General features: G+C 64.3%; 2 protein-coding genes across 3 annotated transcripts in view; one reads left to right on the top strand and one right to left on the bottom strand.

Moving 5' to 3' along the window:
- Positions 1-104: 104 nt before the first annotated feature.
- Positions 105-2,972, top strand: PRXL2B (peroxiredoxin like 2B). Of its 2 annotated transcripts, XM_019461156.2 has the most exons (7): positions 107-239; positions 428-632; positions 1,200-1,251; positions 1,739-1,802; positions 1,887-1,962; positions 2,243-2,361; positions 2,800-2,972. In XM_019461156.2, exons 1-7 carry the CDS (start codon positions 177-179, stop codon positions 2,824-2,826), a joined length of 606 nt encoding a protein of 201 aa, XP_019316701.2. In that variant the 5' UTR covers positions 107-176; the 3' UTR covers positions 2,827-2,972. The 2 variants fall into 2 exon arrangements, with proteins under 2 accessions (XP_019316702.2, XP_019316701.2); XM_019461157.2 differs by lacking the exon at positions 2,800-2,972 and having other exon boundaries at positions 105-239; positions 2,205-2,316.
- A 1,028-nt stretch (positions 2,973-4,000) lies between these two features.
- The window catches only part of MMEL1 (membrane metalloendopeptidase like 1), a 33,232-nt gene continuing 24,963 nt past the window's right edge, over positions 4,001-12,269 (bottom strand). The window contains exons 12-24 of the mRNA XM_053899090.1: positions 11,186-11,322; positions 10,735-10,828; positions 9,371-9,499; positions 8,815-8,913; positions 8,276-8,359; positions 7,792-7,895; positions 7,486-7,544; positions 6,919-7,038; positions 5,930-6,063; positions 5,753-5,818; positions 5,024-5,119; positions 4,505-4,581; positions 4,001-4,403 (exon numbers count right to left, since the gene is read on the bottom strand). Coding sequence (XP_053755065.1) covers positions 4,304-4,403; positions 4,505-4,581; positions 5,024-5,119; positions 5,753-5,818; positions 5,930-6,063; positions 6,919-7,038; positions 7,486-7,544; positions 7,792-7,895; positions 8,276-8,359; positions 8,815-8,913; positions 9,371-9,499; positions 10,735-10,828; positions 11,186-11,322 — 1,299 coding nt within the window. The 3' untranslated portion in view covers positions 4,001-4,303. The remainder of the gene's footprint in view (positions 4,404-4,504; positions 4,582-5,023; positions 5,120-5,752; positions 5,819-5,929; positions 6,064-6,918; positions 7,039-7,485; positions 7,545-7,791; positions 7,896-8,275; positions 8,360-8,814; positions 8,914-9,370; positions 9,500-10,734; positions 10,829-11,185; positions 11,323-12,269) is intronic.

Raw genomic sequence — 12,269 nt, 5'->3', positions numbered from 1 at the left:
GCGCCTGGGGGCGGGGCCGGCAGAGGAGCGGGCGTCTGGGGGAGGGGCCGGCAGCGGAGAGGTGACCTGGGGGCGCGGCCTGGACGAGAAGCCGCAGGGGGGCGGGACACGGGCGGGGCGTGGCCAAGCCGGCTGCGAGCTGGGCGCGCAGCCGAAGAGCACGGTGGCAAGTGGACATGAGCGCGGTGGACCTTGCCCGCGTGGGCGCGTGTGTCCTGAAGCATGCGGTGACCGGGGAGGTGAGGCCGGACGAGCGCAGGGCGGTGGGTGGGCCCCTGGCACCAGCCCAGGCGCCCTGGCAGTGGCATGCGCGGCGGGCTTCGGGTCGTGGGGCTGGGGGCGCAGTCCGGGCTTGCGCGGTGCGGGGCTGGGGGCACGGACGCGCGTGGGAGGTGGTCCATCGGCGCCCCTCGCCCGCCCCGCGCAGGCAGTGGAGCTGCGGAGTCTGTGGCTGGAGCAGGCGTGCGTGGTGGCTGGCCTGCGGCGCTTCGGCTGCTCGGTGTGTCGCTGGATCGCCCGGGACCTCAGCAGCCTCAGGGGGCTACTGGACCAGCACGGCGTGCGTCTGGTGGGCGTGGGGCCCGAGGCCCTGGGCCTGCAGGAGTTCCTGGAAGGCGGCTACTTCGCGGGAGGTGCTTGTGCTCCCCTCCCCTCCTCCCACTGTAGCCCCACCAGCTACCTTGAGACCCTTCCCAAGCTCAGGGCAGTGGCCATCCCCTCCTTGCCCAGGCCTGACCCTTCTGTATCCTGGAGCTCCAGTCATGTCTCCGGGGCTCTCCACCTGTTGCCCCTACCTGTGTCCCCCAGGCACGATGTCCCTCCCACCTTGGAAAGAGGCAGGGCCCAGCGGTGATGCTGGCCTCGAATCTCCGAGGGTCTCTACTGGGTGGCAGCAAGACCCCACCTTCCCAGGAGCCTGAAGGAGTACGGCTGGGACAGGAGCCCACCCTGCTAGACCCCTCTCCCTGGCACTCAGGATATGCTCTCCCAGAGCCCTGGGCCCGGTGGCAGAGTCCAGGCGAGCCCCGTGCCTCCCTTTTCTGCCACCTCTGGGCCTCTGCCCCTCCGCTAACAGTGGGGACACTCAGTCCTCTGCTCCTATGTCCTGGGTGGGCAAGCCAGGGGAGCGGGGGGCTGGATGCAGCCAGGTGAGCCGGGGGGCGGGGGGTGAGTGCACACCTGTGGCGTCTGCTTTCCAGAGCTCTACCTGGATGAGAGCAAGCGCTTCTACAAGGAGCTGGGCTTCAAGCGGTGAGCGGGCGGGGCAGCCGCCTCTTCTCATTCCTCTTCCCCTTGCTGCCCTCTTCCTGGGCATGAGGCTCTGGGGGCATCCACTGCTCGGTCGGTCCTTCTAAGGACTCTCTCTTGGGTGCTGGGTGTCCGTTACGGCTGTTGGTTAGGCCTCTCACTCAAGATCTACCCCCTTTCCGGCCACCTCAGGTGCCTGTGTCGTAGGCTGGCTGCCTGGCCTGACTAGTGGTGCCCAGCTGACTCAGATCTCTGGGCTCACCCAGCCGGGGGGGCCAGCCCACACTCCCCAAATCTTCTGCGGGGCCCCAGGCCTACCGGCCCCCAGGCTGGCTGCCCCATGCCGCCCCCCCCCCCCCCCCGCCCCGAGTCCCTGGTGAGACGCTTGTGAGAATCTGGTGGGTGTATCTTATAGAGACTGGGGATAGAATTGCTGGGCAAGTCTTCGCCGAAGAGCCGGGGGCCGGACTAGCCAGCTGTGTCTTCACAGGTACAACAGTCTGAGCATCCTGCCAGCCGCCCTGGGGAAGCCCGTGCGCGATGTGGCCCTCAAGGTTTGTGATGGCCAAGGACGGGTGGGACTTGAGGTGGTGGGGCTTCCCTGTAGGGCTGACCCGGACCTGCCTCCCTCCTTCCAGGCCAAAGCTGCTGGCATCCAGGTGAACCTGTCCGGGGACTTGCTGCAGAGCGGAGGGCTCCTGGTGGTCACCAAAGGTAGGTTGGGAAAGGGGTGTCAGAGGCCGATGCCTGGTTGCATGGGGGGCCGAGGTCACATCCTGGGCTGGGAAGGTCTGGCTGAACTTGGTGGCATGTCCCGACCCTCTCTGCCTCCCTTCCTCTGGCTTCCTGACCTTGTCAAGTCTTCTCTGTGCTGGGTGGGCTGCGGCCAGGACAGCTCCCTTGTCAGGGTAACCAGGTGGAGTCTCGGACAGCGAGGGGTGTCTCCCTCCTCCCAGCACGCAGGGGCATCCTGACCGCCTCCCCACCGCTGTAGGTGGTGACAGAGTGTTGCTGCACTTCGTCCAGAAGTCTCCGGGAGACTATGTCCCCCGGGAGAGCATCTTGCAGGCCCTGGGCATCCCCGCGGAGGGCTGTGCCAGCGAGGCGCCCCAGGTGAGCTTGGGCCTGGGGAGCACGCCGCCCGCTAAGGTCAGCAGCTCCCCTGGGTTGAGTGCTGGGTACGACCAGGTGCCAGGCTGCACCTGCAGGGTTGACGTACTTCTGCGCTCATGGCAGCCCGGGATGTCACTGTCACCCCACTGTGCAGGGGGAAGCAGGCTGAGGACAATGGGGAACCAGGGGCAAGGGTGGCCAGACGGCCTGGCACAGCAGGGCTCTCCCCAGAGGGCAGGGGCTGCCCGTCCTCTCAGCCTGGGGAGGGTCGCAGTTTGCCCACAGCCAGTGTTAGTGTGGTCCTGGTGGCTGACCTCCTGTGTCCCGAATAGAGGGGATTTTCTAGCACTTGGGCCCCAGGCTGCTGGTGGGTGGGACCAGCTGCTTTGGACTCTGGGGAGTGCGGCTGGCTTGACGGGGACCCTGCTGTGTCCACAGTGTGCTGAGGGGGCGTGCACAAGGTGAAGACCAAGGCCTCCGAGGGCCTGGGAGGCGTCTGCTGCCTTGAACACTGGGAGCTGGATGTGAAGAATCTTTCTGGAATCTCTGGACCGGGGCACCAAACTCTGCCTGGGCCTCTGTGACAATGAGCATTAAACTCGTTTCTGGGCTGCGTTTATCTTCATTGGCTCTGATCCCGTCGTCCTCGCAGGGGACGTGGGCCTGCAGGCTTCCTTGGGAGGGGCCGGCAGAGGGGAGGAAATGGCCCTGCAGCCTCCCCGAGGGCCTCAGGCCTTTGGCACAGGAGGGCCAGGGGTCGGAGGACCGCGCAGGGTGCGGGAGATGAGGATATGGTCAGGTCAGAGCTCATACTGGGTGGGTGTCCAGGGAGATGTTGCCCCGCAGCTGCTGGGCACGGTGGACAGTGAGGCTTAGGGAGGGGGCTAGTCGGCTGGAAGGACCTTCTCCGATGAGATCTATCATTTGCACCCGACTGGGGTGGCTGGCCTGGCCCAGCTGGTTCATCCAGCTCTGCCACGCCCCCAACCCCCCCACACCATTCCTTGGGGGGATGTGACAGGCACCTGGAACCTAGTGTCCAGAGCGGAACCCTGCCCCTGCCCACTGTGCCTGGGGCTCTTTGGTCTGGGTGCGTTCAGATGACCTCAGCACCACCCCTCTACCCGCCCCCCTCGCCTTGGCCAGGATGACCACAGTGGCCTCCTAGCTGGCCTCCCAACTTCCTCCCACCTTCCCCCCTGCCCCGTTTGGTACTACTCTTGGGGGTCTTTAAAACATCAGAGCAGGTGACAGTGTCCCTTTGTGGTTTAACCCCGCCACCGGCCTCTAGTTACATAAAACCCGAAGCGTAGATTCTGATCTATGGCTCCCCAGTTCCCTCCACCCACCTCCTGACCTCAGCCAGCTCCTGAGTCAGTGGCCCCTCCTCCCATCTGAACCGGTGGTCCCTGAGGGCCAGTATTTGGGGGCGTCCTGGCACAGAGACCCCGGGGGGCTCACCAGGTGTGGCCCTCCCTCTGCAGGGTGCCCTGCTGTTTCCCTGTCTGGCTGCTGTTTTGCCCAAGGCCACCAGCAGTCAGCGCCCAGCCAGATGCTGTCCCCGAACAGTCAGCGGCAGGTACAGACAGGGGCTCGGCCACCCCCTCCCCCCCCCCCCAACAGACAAGGCAGATGGCTTCTTCTTTGAAGCGTTTACTTAGCTCAAGTCTGAAGCTCATGGACAGCTGACTGGGATGTTTGGGGAGGGTGCAGACAGGTAAACGCGTCTACAGGGCTGGGGCACCGTGCCCCTCACCGCAGGCACGGAGGGCGCCGGGCAGTCACCGCTTGCCCTGGGGGCTGGGGCCGCGGCTGCGCTCCGGGCCCCGCGCGGGGCGGGCCGCGTGTGCGCGTTGGCCTTGCCCGCGGCTCCAGCTGCACGTGCGAGGGCTGCCTGGCCTCCCGCGGCGGGTGGGCGTGGCCACAGTGCAGGTGGCGAGGGCTACCAGACGCGGCATCGCTCCCGCGGGTGCATGGGGGTGCCCCGGGCACAGTGGAAGGCGTCCGCGAAAGCCGCCAGGTTCTGCAGCGAGCCCAGCACCCTGCGGGCGGCCAGGGGCCTGAGCCAGCTGGCCTGGGCCCCGGGGGTGGGCGCTGGGGGGCGGGATGGGGGTTGCGCGCACGGATGCAGGGGGCTACTCGCCTGTACTTCAGGGGGCTGTGGACGTCGGTCTTGAGAGACTGTACGGCGAACTCAGGCCGGTACGACCCGCACCACACCTGTGGGGGCGTGAGGGGCGTGGCTGTGGAAGGGGGGAGGGGCGGGCCTGGGGGGATGGGACGCAGGAATCAGGGGGGCCCTGAGGGCATCCAGGCGGGGGTGGGGCGGGCCTAGGGGGGCAGGGACACGCGTGTGCTCTCACTTCTTTCTAGGCACCAGGGAGTCCCGCCTGTCCCGTCCCAGGCTGTCCCTTCTTGGGTGGGGGAGGGAAGCCAGCCTCCTCTCCCCAACTGGCCCAGCTACACCTGAAGCCCCCCAGCTCCAACCCTCTGCTTCCTTTTCCTCCAGGAAGCCTTCCAGGCTGGCAAGTCTGCTTCTGCCCGGCCTGCCCTCTCAGCGTGGCCCTGGAAGTGCCCCTCAGTGGAGGCCTTCCAAAAACGTGGTGGGCGACCGGTGCCCAGCTGCTGAGGCGGCAGGCAGGGTGGGGACGGTGGCTCCTACCTGGGCATAGTTAATGAAGAAAAGCTGGTCGTAGGTCAGTTCCAGTCCTGGCAGCTGCTTGTCCTTGCCACCGTCTGCCATCCACTTTAGGTAAGCCTGCAGACGCCAAACAGGTGCTGGGCCCGGGCCCGTCCTTGCTCCTGGGGTCAGCACCGGCCTGGGGTCCGGGCAGAATGGAGGTCTGGCTCCACGGCCCTGCTCCCGGCGGAGGCCCTGCCTCAGCACCTGACGGCCCTTCGAGCACCCCGGGGACGGCGCTCCTGCCCTGACGGCCTGGTGCTCATCTCCGTGCCACAGCGGCTGGGCCCTGGCCCTGGGGCCGGGGTGGGGGGGCTGGGGGGCGGGGGGGGGGGTGGTGGGGGGGAGGATCCCTGCCCAGGCTGCCACGCAGCGCCCACCTAGAAGGAGCTCCGAGGCCCGGTGCCTCAGGCTGCAGGTGCAGGGACGATGCCACGGCTGGCGGGGACGTGGTGAGCGCCACTATCTTACCGGGGGAGAGTCAGTGGCTCCCCTGGGGTTCGAAGGCTCAGGTAAGGTCAGGGTAAAATGTGGGCAGCACAGCCAGGTGCCCATTCACCCGCAGCCAGGCTGGCTCCCCCAGGGCACAGCTGCTTTCCGGGACAGACGGAGAAGGGTTCCCGGGGTGCCTCGGCCTGCGCAGGGCACGGTCTCTGCCTCGCCGAGGCACCTGTTCCCCTGCGCCCTTGAGGGGCCCCTGCTTGGACCCACCTTATATGCCTGCCGCACTCCTCCGTTGTCAGCGATGTTTTCCCCGAGGGTGCTGAACCCGTTCACCTGCACACAGGACGTGGGACGGTAGGGCGGCCGGGCTCCCCTGCACCCCCCGGGGGCCAGGGCTGGGGAGCGGGTCCCCGGCGGTGGCGGCGCTGCTGAGGGCCTGCTCACGTTTTGGTGGTCGGCCAGGTCCCAGGAGTATTTTCCGTACTGGTGGACCATGCACTCCGACTGCTCCTGGAAGTGCTGTGCTGAGAAGTTGGTCCACCAATCGAGCATGTTGCCGTTCTTGTCGAAGTTCCGGCCTGGCGGGCAGAGGCGGCTGCCCTCATGGCCCTGCCTGCCCAGTGCCAGCCTCACCGGCACGTCCTCCCAGAAGCCCCAGTATCTAGAGCTCATGGGGGCAGGGGACGGGCCCCTGAAGGGTTGGCACAAGGTCACTGGGCTGCTGAGGCCCGGGAGGGGGCTCTGGTGGCCTACCACCCCACCCCCGAGGTCAGAGCCTGGGGTTTCGGGTCTCGGGGGCACCGTGGTTTAATGCCCCTTGCCGCGATTGTCCAAACTCTGTGAGCCCCAGGTAAGGGGAGCACGTGGTCCTGGGGGCCACGAGGCTGCCCTCAGAAGGTCCCGATGGTCAAGCCCTGTGGGAAAGCCAGCTGGGGCCCCCGTGCGTGGTCACAGGCCACTAGAGCAGGCAGGGGCCGCACCCCGGGGTGGGAGGTGGGGACGTCGGGTCAGCACATCTCTGGGCTGGAGGAGGCTGGCTGCCCCGGGGTGATGCCAGGCCAGGACCTGGAGCTTCAGAAGTGCCCGGGGTAGTGTCACTATCGCCGGTTCACGGGCTCAGGGAAGAGCGGCCCGTTAGGTGGAGTCAGGATCTGGCCCGCGAGCCCTCACACCCTCTTCTCCATGTCTCTGCCCAGAGCAAGGGTGCCGGACGGGGGCCGAGCCTGCCATTCAAGACCTCTCTGCCACCATAGCTCCCCTGGGAACCCAGCAAGTCCTCTCTGCCTGGGTGTCAGTGTCCCCACCTAAATCGTGAAGGGGTTGGATGGACAGCTCCAAGGCCGCCTGTCCCCTGGTCCCCTCCCGGGACTGCTGCTCAGTGGAGAGGGGAGGAGGCCGTGTAGCTCTGACCACCCCCCACGCAGCTTCCCTACCATTGTCGTCAAAGCCGTGAGTGATCTCATGACCGATCACCATCCCAATGCCCCCGAAGTTCAAGGCCTGTGGCTGCTCCTTGCTGAAGAAGGGGGGCTGCAGGATCCCAGCGGGGAATACTGCCCGGAGACGGGGGTGGAGACATGTCCGTGAACAACCCTCCCATGGGCCAGGCCCCGGGCGGGCACCCCTGGGGCTCCTGCATCAAACCACACGGCCCGGGGGGGGCAGGGTTGTGACCCGCCCCCCACGTTACAGACCAGAGAATACAGGGCCCGGAGGTGAGAGGCCGGGGCCAGCATGCGGCAGACCCAAGTTCTCCTGCCCCCCCCTCATTCTCTGCTGCCCTCGGGACTGCGGTCTGCTCCCCAGTCTCTAAACCCGGCCCTACCACTCAGACAAAGGTGAGGAACTTCCCAGCAGGTGGGGAGAGGGGTGAAGTCCCTACAGGTGGGGAGAGGTTCTCTCCTCCCGAGAAGAGGCTGGAGGTGCCCCCCAGGAGGGAGGGGAGGGTTCTTCTCTGGCACTGGAGGGGCTGGGCTCAGTCACGGAGGGGTCACACGTACCTATCTGGTTTCGGTTTGGGGAGTAGAATGCATTAACCACGGCCGCCCCGATGATCCAGCTGTGATAGACGGGCCGGTCACTTGGAGCCCGCCTCCTGGACCCTTCCCTCCAGGTCCCCTCCCGGCTGAGCAGAGCCCCCACCCTTAGGGCCCCCATCACAGTGGCCATGCCACGAGACCAGCATTGCCCGCAGCCAGGGCCGGGTCTGGGCAATCCACAGATCTGAATCCTCCCTGAACCCGGGGCTCCGGGTCAGACCCCGGCCGCCCTTCCCGGCCCGCTGGTTCCCGCGTGCCGCCACTCACAGGTTCTGGTCCACTTTCTCCCGAAGCTTCTTGAGGCTCCGCTGGGCACCAGCCTTGAGGTTCTGAAGACCATTTTCAAAGTACTGGTCCTCCGAGAAGTTCAGCTACGGGACAGGGGTGGTCACTGCCGGGTGCGCAGGCAGGGGGGTCGGCAGTGGCTGGGGACCGGCCTTGGGACTGGCTGGGCAGTCCTGCGCGAGGCCGACGGGCGGTAGGTGCGGGTGGTGGGGTTGGGGGGGGGCCGGTGCTGGCTCTGGGCCTTCGTGCCACTGAGCACATTCCTTCTCCCTCCCGACCTCAGTTTCCCCATCTGTAACAGGGGGAACTCTGGAGAGCTGCCCACCCAGCGAGGTGGCCGAGACGGCACCACCTGCCAGGAAATTGAAGGCTTGTGGTTCACAGGGCTGGTTCAGGGGCGGATCGGGTCGGGGGTGAGGGGGCAGGTGAAGTTCTCGGGGCCCTCTTGGCCGGGGGTGGGGCGCACGTTGGAATACTCCTCATCCAGGTGCTTGTTCCTCTCCTCCAGGATGTAGTCTGGGTACCCGATCTGCTCCTGGATGCTCATGGCCTAGGGACGACATTGGGGCCCGTCGGTGACTGCCCCACCGTGGGAACCCCAGCTCTGCCCCTCGCTCATTGCCGCGTGGCTCAGGGGCTGAGGGACTCGACCCCCCCCCCCCCCCTTGCAAGCCATGGGGAGGTTTAATGGGGACAGGTGAGGACCGGCTCAGCCCGACAGCCAGCCAGGGGTCAGATGGGGCGAGGGCCGGGTGCAGTGGGACGGTTCCCGCTTGACATCCTGGCCCAGAGGGGGCTTGCTCCGAGGCCACCCCCACTCATTCGCAAGGGTGCCGGGAGGGTCTCCCACACTTGGCTTCTAGTTCCGCCTCTGAGCAAGCCACACCCAGACCCGGTGTCTTCATCTCTGAAGCGGGTGCAATGACGGTCGCCCCGTGTCCCCGTGCTGGGGCTGCCCTCTCCAGGCAGGATGCCCTGACCGTGGGGCCCCAGCCACCTGCGCACCTTCTCCTGGGCCTTCTTCTTGGATGCCTCGTCCATCCAGCCCAGCTCATCCAGGGTCTCCACGAACACCGCCCGCACCTTGTCAATGAGCTCTCTGACCTGGGAGGACACATGGCTCTTGTCCTGCGTGTCCAGCATTGGGGTCTCTGCAGGGGTCCGTTCCAAAGCCTCGTCCCTGCCGTGATGTTGGGGCTGGGGGTGTGGAATGCCCCCCCCTTCCGGGACAGGGGTCCTGACTGCTGGGCGTTCTCCTGGGTGAGCCTAGGGCCTGCCCGCCCCTGGACTCACAGCCTGTATGGCCTGTAGGCCTTTCCCAGACAGGCCTGTAGGGTTGGGGGTGGGGCCTCTGGCCTCCCCATGTGACGGGGCGCCAGGCAAACGTGTGCTCCTCGGTACCCCCTGGGCACACACGGGCTGCTGGGGGGCCAGCAGGGTTCCGGCACTGGGAGCCCGGAGTCACCCTGTGGGGGGGCGGGCTGTGACCCGTGCCCCCACCCACCATGGGCAGCGTCCCTGTGGGGAGGGGCCGCAGACAGACTGAGCACAGGGCACCCACCGCATCCTTGCCGTCTCTGGGAAAGGCCTCCCTGACGTAGAGGGAGCCCACGGCGCCCTCCATGTTGCTGTTGACGTAGCTGACACATTCTCGCCAGCGCACCTCCTCCACGGTCGTGCCATAGAGCGCCTGCCGCGTAGAGCACCCATTCACGCACTGCCGCCCCCGTCCTCAGCCCGAGCGCCCAGCGGCCAGAGCGGGGCACCGATGAACTCTGACCTCCCCTGGGAGCGCCGGCCGTGGGCGCGGGCAGGACGGCGTGTGCGCTTTTCAGGGGAGGGCTCCCCACCCGGGCTGGAAGTCTGGCCTCTGCCCCGGGGCGGGGGTAGGACCCTGCTCAGTCCCAAGTGCCACCTTGCCCCCTGTTCTCGCCGCCCTGGCCTGGCTGGCCAGCCCGACTCTGACCTCTTGGACTCCAGCCCCCCCACCAGAGCACAGGCTGGTGTTGACTCTGGGGGCCCTGGGGGCCGCATCCAGCTCAGCCGTAAGCCACCGGCTCTCTGGCCCCCAGTGGGTTTTCCATCGCCGGAGTGGAGATGCTTGGCCAGTGGTGTTTCCACCCCACCCGCCAAGGCAGACGCCCCGACTTGCCCCAACTTTCCCGATGCGCTGGAGGGCTTCTGTCCGTCCCATTTCTCTAGCGAAGGACCTGGGGGTCTGCCTGACTCCCCTGCCCTTCAGCCCCCTGCTCGTACCTCAACTGTCTGTCGTCCACACTTGCGTCTGCTCCTGAGGCCCTGGTCCAACCCGTCAGCCCGCCCGGACAACGTGTGTCTGCACTCTGACCCCACGCCCCCTCTGATCGAGGCCTTGGAACAGCCACCATGACCACAGGCCTTCCCAGTGGGTCCCCTGCCTCTGCCCTGCCCGCACCCCCACCCCCAGCAGCCAGAATGACCACACAAGCAGGACACTAGGCTGTGGCTCCCGCTCTGAACACCCTGGTGGCTTTCAAGGCACGTGGAATCCACGTTCGGCTCAGTCCCACGCTTGCGGGCCTCCACCTCTCCCCCTGACCCCGTCTCCTTCCTTCCCACCACGTGGCCCGGGGGTGTCCTGCCTTGGGAATCTGCCCTCAGCCTCTTCGTGTCTGGGTCATTCTTGCCTGGAGGTCTCCAGTGTCACCCTCACAGAAAGGCCATCTCTGTCCCATACCTTCCTGTCACGTCCTACTTGTTGCTTTTGAAAGAGCGGCTCTCCGGTTTGGTGACTGTCCCAAGAGGGCAGGCGTTGTCAGCCTCTTGCATGGCTCTGCCCCCGGTGTGGACCTTGGCGTTTGGCCCAGAGCAGGTGCCCTGCACCATGAACTAAGTGAACAAATGACAGGCCAGGGGTAGGAGCCACCTGCGTGGGGCCCCACTCACCTTACGGTAGTTAGCTCGCGCATCCTTGAATCGCTGGCTCAGGCTACTAATGCGGTCCAGCACCAGGCGCCAGGCCAGGTAGTTCTGCATGGTCCTGTGGGCAGGAGGCAGAGGGCGGGGCATATGACAGGCGCGTGGAGTTTGTCCAGAGTGGGGATTGGGCTTGTGGGCCCTTAGTCAACGGCTTCTGTGACGAACAGGCACTCGCCCCAAGCAGGGTGGTGGAGAAAGCCTCTGGGACAACCTCCAGATACAGCCTGTCTGTTCCTAGATGCCCGAAAAGTCCCAGGGAGGGTTCGCATCTCTCACTAAGGTTCTATCGGCCACTAATATTCATCTGCCCAGAGAAGATGCTCCCTGGGGTACTCTCCCATGAGGAGACGTGGAGGGGGTGGGGGCGGGGCCAGAGGCCGAGATGCCGAGGCCTCTGGGGACCTTCCCGGGGCCTCACCTGGCTGAGTAGACATCGATGATGTCTTCAAGGTTCCGGAGGTAGGGGATGCCATACACCACTACTTCCTCATCTGGCAGCAGTTTGATTTTGACAGAGGACAGCACAGATTGTATGAAGAGGGTCCAGTTAAACCCCTGGGAAGGCGGGCGTGTGGAGAAAGAGGGAGAGAACAGAGAGGTAGGTAGACACGGCTTGTGGGCATCCGAGAAACCCAGCCCCCACCAGAGAATATTTGGGGAATCAGAGGGAAGGCACAGATGATCAGAGTCAGGGTGAGGGTGGGTGACATCACCACAGAGCCTACAGACTGTGGAAAGAGATCATGCCAACGTATTTGAAAACTTGAGTGTGATGGAAAAATTCCTGAAAAGAGTTTAGCAATACGATCTATAGAATATATATCTAGTAAATATAAGAATAGTAGAAATATAGTCTTATAGGTAATAAATTGATCTTTCATTTGAAATATTCCCACATGGAAATTTCTAGAACCATCTGCCTTTTCCAGTGGATGCTATCTGACATTTGTGGAAGACATACTGCCAGCCCTACTCAACTTTCCAGAGGAGAGAGGAAGAGAAAAGTCTTCTCAATCTGATTTATGAGGTCAAGAAAAACTTGAATCCCCAAATAAGGATATTACAAGGAAAGAAGGTAACAGGCTAGTGTCGTTTATGATCATAGACAAAAAAAATCCTATGGAAAATATTAGCAATTAGGATTTATCCACACCTACATAATATGGATAATACATCACAGCCAAATTTGATTTATTCAAGAATTCAAGTTTGGTGTGTAAAATTTGAAAATCGAATCAAGTAATTCACGGTGATAACTAGATAAAGCAGGATAATCACATCCTCATTTCTTTTTTTTTATTAAGAAAATTTTTTTAATGTTTATTTTTGAGAGAGAGAGAGACAGAGCGTGAGTGGGGGGGGAACAGAGAGAGAAGGAGACACAGAATCCGAAGCAGGCTCCAGGCTCCGAGCTGTCAGCCCAGAGCCGGACATGGGGCTTGAACCCATGAACTGTGAGATCAAGACCTGAGCCGAAGTCAGGGGAGGGGCAGAGAGAGAGG

Source organism: Panthera pardus, unplaced genomic scaffold (genome assembly GCF_024362965.1).
Source record: "Panthera pardus isolate Hobbes unplaced genomic scaffold, ASM2436296v1 HiC_scaffold_11, whole genome shotgun sequence".
In the NCBI taxonomy this organism is placed as follows: Eukaryota; Metazoa; Chordata; class Mammalia; order Carnivora; family Felidae; genus Panthera; species Panthera pardus.
Note: the sequence above shows the minus strand (reverse complement) of the source record. Positions and strands in the feature narration are given on the sequence as shown.